We start from the raw sequence: 8584 nt of genomic DNA on the forward strand, positions 1-8584 counted from the left end.
GCGATATTGTCGCATGCGTCACTGTGTTCCGTGCTTAATGAGACAGCTTGACAGCTAGCACCAAGTTTAGCACCAAGTTTTCGGCTTCAATCAAATTGTATGCAGATGACAGCCGTTTCAGGGGGCTGGTGTTACCTATATGAAGGTAAATTGAATTTCTAATCCAAAAAAGTGAACAATTTAAGGCTAAAATGTGTTTTAACGCTTCAATAAGCATTTTAAAGTTGACGTCCTATGTACCTTGCTGGGTGAAATAAAAAAGCATCAGCTGGCCCCCATTTTGTTTTCTCGCTTTCGTCAGGGCCAATAAAGTGAGTTGTTTCGCGGTTCCGTGCATGACTCTTCAAATTGGTGGAATCGGCAATACTTACTTTTTTTCTTCCGTGCCTTGTTTCGGTTAAATAACCCAACACCCTCATACATTTTTGCTATAAAAATAAATTGAAACGTCAAACAAGTGCATCCAGCAGTGTTGTTGAAAAAAGTGCAATTTTTTTATTCCGTCATCAACAAAAATTTTACTTTTCTGTACTGTTCTGCAAATCTATATCTTATTATTTATTCTAAAACTATGCAGTAATATCCATAGTCTGCCTATCAAGTGTTATTCATAAGTTTCAACCCAACATCTAAAGTTAAATATGGACGGGAATTCATCTGAACAAGTGCGTATTTTTTTTTCCAATGACCTTAATGACGAGGCATGTAGTTTTATTTATGTTGATGACACGAACTTAAATTTATTACTAGGATTCTGCTTCCGGAGGAGGCACCACTGCCAAGAAAAGTGGAAGTCCATTCGACGGCCTGAACCGGGAGGATCTGATAAAGAAATGTCGTGGATTATTGGGGATCGCTCAAAAGGCCAAACAGGCAAAAGATGGTAAGTTACCCGAGTAGAGTGTGATAACAAAGTAAACTCGCTTTTAGAGTATTTGATGCATTTTTTTGAAAAAATATTTTATTACTGAGTATCTTTTGGTATGTTATATGCTGTTAGGCATTATATTGATTGATTTGATTGTATATGATGATAAACTTATAACATTTATTGGATGGCACTCAATACTAAGTCTTGTTTGTGATCTTTAACCATTTTTTTTGCAATTGAAATTGTGCTTTATTTGTATACGATACCCTGTTGATTACATGTGTATCCTTTAGTCAGGTCAAGGACAATACTACTTGAAAGTACATTTTTTATAATCTGTGCTGTGTGTTTTTTTTCTCACTCATGGTCATACAAAATTCCAATTTTTATTATGGTTTATGGAAGTATGTTTTGTTGAAAAATGATCTAATTGATAAAACTGTTTTTATACGCAGAATGTCTGGAAGAAAACAGGAGGCTTAAGGAACAACTTTCACAGGCTGAGACTCAGAAGACGGCCGACAAGGATTGTATGAAGGCCATGCAAGAAATGGTTGCTTCATTAACGGAACAAAAGTTGAATGCTGCAATGAAGGTGGATGAGCTGGACAAATTGGTTGCCGGATTGAGACGGGAAGTCGATGGGTGTGCTTTATTGAAGGGTCAGCTCGACAAACTATCGATAGAGAATGAAGGATTCCAGCGGCAGATCAAGCGTCTGACGGAGGAAAATGAGGAACTGCTAGCAGACTTGTCCGGAATGGAAACAAAGGTAAAGGAGATGGAGGTTGGAATGGAAAAAGCTGAAGAGAGTAAACTTCTTCTAGAGCAGGAGTTGCTGAGAGCCAAAAATGAAACAGCATTGTCTGGAAAAGAAGAAAAGCTAATAAGAAAACTAAAGCTTTACAAGAACAAAGTGCAAGAAATTTCTGCAAAAATTTTGCTTCTCAAATCGGACCGGAAAATTCTAATTAAAACTGTTAGGGAGTATTCGGAGCAGGTTCCCAAATGGCAGAAGGAACTACTGAACGCTTCGGACATGTTGTTTTCAAGGATTCAAGTTCTGGAGAAAGAAAACGCATTTTTGAAAAAAGAGAATGAAGACATATTGAAACAATTACAGATTTATGACCAGAAATCAGTTCAAAATGATGACTTAGAGGAAAAAATAAAGCAAGTAGTGGCCGAAAATGAAGTTCTAGAAAGTAAAATTGTTGATAAGCAAAAAGTTATCGACGAAATAGAATCTAATAATCGCAATCTTCATTCTGTGATAGGCCAAATAGAAGAAAAGTGTCAAATGAAAGAAACGGAAATCCAGAGTATTCAGTTGGAGAACCAAAATTTATCAGAGAAGTTCAATTTATTAAGCGCAAAATCTGTTCAAGAAGCTTCAGTCTTACAAACGCAACATGATGATATTCAAGATAGATTTATGCGGCAGACGAGAGAATTGGAAGCGAAAATTAATCAATTGAGTGAAGTGGAGCAGAGGCTATTATCGTCCGAGTCTCACGATGGTCGGTTTGATAAGGATGATCAACTGAAACAAGCACAAAACGAACTGCAAGAGTCTATTGTGAATCTGGAAGAACTGCAGGAAAAATACAACGTGCTTACCGCGGAAAATCAGCAATTACTAAAAACAAATGATGAACTATCTAACGAAAGTTTGTCCATCCAGTTAGAACGTACTAATTTGAAGGAACGATTGCAAGATGCCGAAATAAACAGTAGAGAGCTTCAAGAAACAATAGATCAATTAAAAGCGGAATCTTTGAAGCTTGATTCAGATCATCAGAAGACTCTCAATGATCTACAAGAACTGTCCGTGCAGCACAATACAAAAACTAAAGTTGAAACTAATAAAGTTTGCGAGCTGCAGAGCTTACTTGCAGACAGAGATCAGCAACTTCAACAGTTTCAACAGAAGCTGGAGGATACCACCTCCATTTTAGAGAGCCTTCAAGGTCAGTACGATATCGTATCCGTTCAGAATCAGCAACTGCGAGAGGCAAGCGACACGCTTGTCAGTGAACAGTCTGCCCATCAAGCAGAGCTTCAAATTTTAAACGACGCTTTGAAAACAGAAAAGGAAGTTCTCCAAAAACGTCTATTTGAGGTGGAGGAAAGTGCTAAGTTATTATCACAACAAATCGAACCACTACAAGACAGTTTATCGAACGCTCATGACCAATTGAGTACTAAAGCCGAACAGTTGTCACAATTCGATAAGAAACTGCGAGAAGAAGCTGAACAAAATGAGAAACGACAAGACGAATTGTCCGAGCTTCAGAATGCTATCATCGAGAAAGACAACACAGTTCAGCAACTGCAACAAAAACTTCGTGACTCAACCTCTGCTCTAGAAGGTTTCCAAGAGCAATATAATCTTCTTACTAAGCAAAATCAACAATTGCAAACTGATAACGAAAGTTTATCAGTCAATAACGCCGACAACAGATCGGATCTTCAAACCGTTCAGTCCAAACTTGAGTTGGTAAAGCTGGAAAACAGCGACCTTTTATCAGAACTCAAAGAAATCAACGAAATTTTAAAAGAACGAGGCGGAGTCATATCGCTTCAACTGTCCAAAATTTCCGAACTGGAATCGGAGAAATCGGTGCTCCAGCAGAAAGTGAATGAATTGGACTCTCCACATGTTAACCAACTTCGACAGCAAACGCACGACCTGGAACGTCAGCTCGCCGACAAGGAAGCCGAGTTGGCCGCTCTAAAAGATCGAGACCGCAGCTTCGACGCACAGAGTGACGTTATGTCAACTTCGACGATTTCGCGTGCTGACGAGTCAGCCCGGCTACGAGAGATCGACGACAGCTTCGAGGAGAAGTACAATAAACTGCGGTCGCTGGCGGTTAAGCTGAAGAAGAAGGTTGCCGAACAAACGCTTCAATTGCAAAAGTTTGAGAAAGATCGCGAAACACAGCCGAGTGGAAAAAATTTGCAATCACTGCAGGCGGAGTACGATAAAGTTTTGGATCAGTTGGAAGTGGAGCGACAAAACGTCCTGCATCTGGAAACTGAACTAAAGGATGTTAAGGATCGTTTGGAAAAGCAAAACCAGGAGATTGAGACGCTGAATCAGGTGCGTACCGAGCTGGATAGTAGTAGCAAAAAAGACAAGTCATCACTCGAGAGCACAATTCGCGAGTACCGAGAACAGCTGCAGAATTTGAAACGCGAGAAAGAAGCTTTTAATTTGGCAAAGAAGGAAATCGATTCTGAAAATCAGAAACTAAAAGCGACATTGAAAGCTAAAGAAAAACAACTTAATGAAGAGATAGAAAGTCAGAAAGCGTTGAAGGCAGAGGTTGAAAAGTGTCGACTAGCAGCCAAGAAAGCTAACGTACTTAATTTGGAGATGGAAGCATATGAAAAATCGTTAGCTGAGCTTAACAAGAAGTTGGAAATGAAGAAAGTTCACGAGAAAGAGTTAGAAGGAAATATCGAAGCACTGGAAGGAACAACCAAAAGCTTGAAAAGTCAGCTCACGCTTTTGGAGCAGAGTTTGAATGCGGAGAGAAACCACTCACAAGAGTTGAAAAAGAATGTTGATTTGCAACAAGAAAAGCTGCGTGTAAGCGAACACCAACGTGGAGAAACCAATGTCGAATTGGCGCAACTGAAAGTAGATTACGAGCGAATCAAGCTTGAGATTGAGTCCAATCGATTGGAATTGAACGATGCAGTCACGGAGAAGGATAAAGCAAATAGTTTGATGGAGTCAGAGAAAAGTAAGCTGATGAAGCAAGTTTACAGTATGGAGCGCGATGCTGAAGAATTAAAATCAAGACTGGAGGAAAAGGCACAGGAAGTAGAGGATGTTCGAACGGAGTTTGCAAGTTACAAGATTCGAGCTCAATCCGTTCTTAGACAAAATCAAAACAAAGACGGTGGTAGGGAACGGGAACTTGAAGAAGAAGTGCAAAACCTTACCAAAACGCTTGAGTTGTCTCAATCAAAGCTTCAAAGTGTTACGCAGCAAATTTCAGAGCTGGGAAGGTCTTGCGAGGAATTGCGCGAAGACAAAACTAGACTTCAAAACCGTTGCAAAGAACTGCACGATCTGGTTGAGGAATCACGATTGCAAAATGAATCCCTCATGGAGGAATGCCGCCACACTAATCTTAACCATCAGGAGGCTCTGAAAACCCAACGCCTTCAGAATGAAACGCTCATAAACTGTTACAAGAAGCAAATCGAAGATCTTCAAGAACAACATTCCAAAGAAATCGAAGGCCTTCAACGTCGGGTAACACAAGCCACTCTACAACACTCTTCGGAAGGATCGAATGATTTTCGCAACAACAACCCCTACATTCCATCTACCAGCAGCGGGATGAGCTTCTTCCGCGGGCAACACATATCCGACGAGCAAAAAATCAATCTACTTCTCATGGAACGGGAGGAAGGCGAAGGCTCCGAAAGCACTTCTTCCCAACAGAATCCATCTTCCATTCCCAAGCGAAAAACTTCCATCTCTAGTCAGCAGAACCAACGCGCTCGCTCCAATCGGGATCTGATCCCGCTGGACGAACTACTTAATTCCTCCTTCGACGATGCTTCCGTGTTCGAAGCGGACTCGGCGGACCTTTCGGGACGTCCTTCGGTATCGCCAACGATAGAACTTCAGCACACCAAAGAAAGTCTGACTAAACAGGAAAGCCGGGTTCGACACCTGACGGCACTGTTGGCCGAAGCGGAACAGGACCTGGCCAAACTGACGCAGCTCAACGAGCTGTTGAAGGAGGAATTGCGACGCAATGAGAGGTCCATCGAGCGGGAGAAACACGTGCATAATTCCGAATATCTCAAGAATGTGATATTTAAGGTAGGTTTAATTGAATTGTTTCAATAAACATATTGACTAATTGGATGGACTTCCATTACAGTTTTTAACCCTCAACAGTGGGGATGAGAAGTCACACCTTGTTCCGGTGTTGAACACAATCCTCAGGCTCAGCCCGGAGGAGACACAAAAGTTGAACAATGTGGCGCGAGGTAAGTTTGCTGATTGTTATCCAATATGTGTAAATATAAAGCGAATGTGTTTGTTTGTCAGGGACGGACGGTAGTGGGCGCGGCTGGACCGGTCTTCTATGGAATTAACGACAACGTAAGTTGTTGCATACAGGTTCTTGCATCTTGGGAAGATACATTTACGGAACTATAATCAAGGTTACACCTACTAGTAGGGTTTCATTTGTCCCACGAGTATTTTTGGTGGCGTGTAATGTTGAAAAAGTTTCCTTCAGTCCAATAATGCTGTAATGAAGACTATTAGTATACTATAATGATAAATAATATATAATATTGTTTAAAGATTTTATATATAATTCGTTGCATTATATTTGAAAGAAATCTCCTAAACTAAAAGGTAGGTATTATAAGCAGTTGTCGTGACGGATTCCAAACTACGCGACGTCGCTCTAAGATCTGATACATGACCGAAAGGCATTCTGTTCCGTGAATTTGAGGACAGCGGATCTCGACTCCACGGATTTCACGGGTTTACACTTGGCCGTCCCAACTGCCCTCTCCAGCTTGGCGTCCAGCATCGACTTTCGAAGTTTGTGCAAGCTCCTCTTGAGGTCCTTACTGATATTATGCTTCGATGACGCAAAGTCGATGATGGCGTCCAGCTGTTCCGTCGCCACCTCGAAGGCCGAGAGCCCATCGCGTTTGCGGTTCATCGCCTCCACAAGCCATGGGCCGTCAATAACCTCTACCGGGGTTTTTTTTAGCCGAGAGGAAGGTTAAGTGACCCACGCTGGCGCTGCTCACTGAGCTGCCGACTATTGCCTCTGGCCTCCTAGGCGGAGACCTGAACAACCCACCTCTTGCGAAGGGGTTGTCGCCTACACTACTACAACTAATTGAAGAATTGACTTGGTTTTCCATTTTGGTCCCACGAGTTGTTCGGGAAAAGAGGTCCACCACGCCAGAGCCCAGCATGACGCGGTAAGGGACAATTACTGTGGAGGGTGCCCAGGTACCCCACAGGCTCCGTTAAAGGCCTAGCTTATTATTTCACCCCCCTGGCCATGCATCCCCTCGGCACGGGTCACTTGACGCCTTGGGATTAGGGGTTAGGGACGATGGTCCCGGTCTAACTCGCAGTGGCCATGGGGAGGGGTCGTCAAGCCCTTGGACAAAGTCCCTGCTGCCCCTTTTGTGTGTGTGTGTGTGTGTGTTTTTTTTTAAGGGTTAAAGGCCATCAAAAATCTGCGCGGCAGACACCTCGAGCATCCACATTATGCTCGAAGGCGAACAGGGATGGGCTCCTCCTGCTAAAAATGTGCCTCCCGGATAAACCGGGTCCCTTATCCTCCTTGCCTCGATCCCCCCGGGACCACGGGATGCTGCGACTACTTTGAAGGAAACTTCCGCACTGATGGTGCCCCGACTACCGGCGGCTATCGCAGGGGACGCTTTCGCGCATTGCGCCGACTTCGTCTTCGGGTTGCAGAGGTGGTCCGACAGTTCCGGTGGTGGATAACGTCCGCACTGGCGGTGCCCTACATAACCGAAGCACTTCCTTCTTCTTTCTTCTTTTTTCAGCAGGTTGACGGTTCGAGTGCCGAGGTCGGTCCGACGATTCCGGTTGGCAGAAGACTTCCGGTTCGCTGGCGCCCCGACGACTCGAGACCAAACACTGCTCACTGTGCTGGATTTTCCTCCAAACCGACGCTTACTTGCTGGTCCCTTCTCCATCGACGCTGCAGCTCTGACATTATTTGTGTCACGACTCTGGTTACCGCATGCCACGTACCTTCATCGCGACACATTCGCTCTGCGACGTTGTCCGCCCTTATGACAGGCATTCTTCTACGTGCCTCCGCAAACCTCGGGCAGTCGAATATCGCGTGCTCTGGAGTCTTCTCTACGTTGATACACGCCGGGCAGAATGGCGATGACGCATGGCCACACCGGTGCAAATATTGGCAAAAACAACCGTGTCCGGACAGGAACTGTGTGAGGTAAAAGTTCACCTCACCATGCTCCCTGTTCACCCACGTCGACACATTGGGGATGAGCCGATGGGTCCACCTTCCATTATCCGCATTGTCCCACTCCTGCTGCCACTTCACCATAGAGTCCAGTCTCACCGCCTTCCTCACATTTCTGGTATCCCTCCGTTGGTAGCACTCGATGTCCTCTGCTAGGGTTATGAAGACTGCAATCATCCCTGCGATAACGCCAACTGCCTCCGACGGAATAGTTCGGTACGCACTCGCGACTCGAATGGTCATTAGACGAAACACGCTATTCAGCTTCCTCTGGTTACGTTTCGTCTTGAGCGCAGCTCCCCAGGCTGGAACTCCGTACCTTAGTATCGAGGATGATACTGACGCAAGAAGACGCCTACTGCTGCCTTTCGGTCCGCCGACGTTCGGCATGATCCTTGCTAACGCACTGATCATTTGAGCCGCCTTTTCACAGGAATAGTCCACGTAGGTGTTGAAGTTCAACCGGTCATCAATCATCACACCTAGATGTCTCAGAGTCCGCACCGACGGGATGTCGTGTCCTCCGATGGTAATCTGCATCCGCTGGATTACTTTGCATTTGCTGACCATCATCACTTCCGTTTTGTGATGAGCCAGCTGCATCTTGACTCCATTCATCCAGGTTTCTACTGCGTCGGTCGCTTCCGCCACCAGCGTTTCCACCTCCTCCAGTGACTCACCG

The 8584-nt window shown here is 44.3% G+C and overlaps 1 protein-coding gene across 1 annotated transcript; it reads left to right on the plus strand.

Moving 5' to 3' along the window:
- Positions 1 to 459: 459 nt before the first annotated feature.
- On the plus strand, positions 460 to 6198 carry LOC134225645 (GRIP and coiled-coil domain-containing protein 2). The gene is made up of 5 exons (XM_062705896.1): positions 460 to 665; positions 751 to 883; positions 1327 to 5723; positions 5785 to 5893; positions 5955 to 6198. The coding sequence occupies exons 1-5, from the start codon at positions 642 to 644 to the stop codon at positions 5999 to 6001; spliced, it is 4710 nt and encodes a 1569-aa protein (XP_062561880.1). The 5' UTR covers positions 460 to 641; the 3' UTR covers positions 6002 to 6198.
- The last annotated feature ends 2386 nt before the right edge of the window (positions 6199 to 8584 follow it).

The sequence above is a fragment of the Armigeres subalbatus genome, chromosome 3 (assembly GCF_024139115.2).
Source record: "Armigeres subalbatus isolate Guangzhou_Male chromosome 3, GZ_Asu_2, whole genome shotgun sequence".
In the NCBI taxonomy this organism is placed as follows: domain Eukaryota; kingdom Metazoa; phylum Arthropoda; class Insecta; order Diptera; family Culicidae; genus Armigeres; species Armigeres subalbatus.

Excerpts from the sequence above, each read along its gene's own strand:
- LOC134225645 (XM_062705896.1), top strand. The coding sequence starts at position 642 with ATGGACGGGAATTCATCTGAACAA. Across the intron at positions 666-750 it reads ACGGGAATTCATCTGAACAA|GATTCTGCTTCCGGAGGAGG; the intron begins GTGCGTATTTTT and ends ATTTATTACTAG. Across the intron at positions 5,724-5,784 it reads TCAAGAATGTGATATTTAAG|TTTTTAACCCTCAACAGTGG; the intron begins GTAGGTTTAATT and ends CTTCCATTACAG.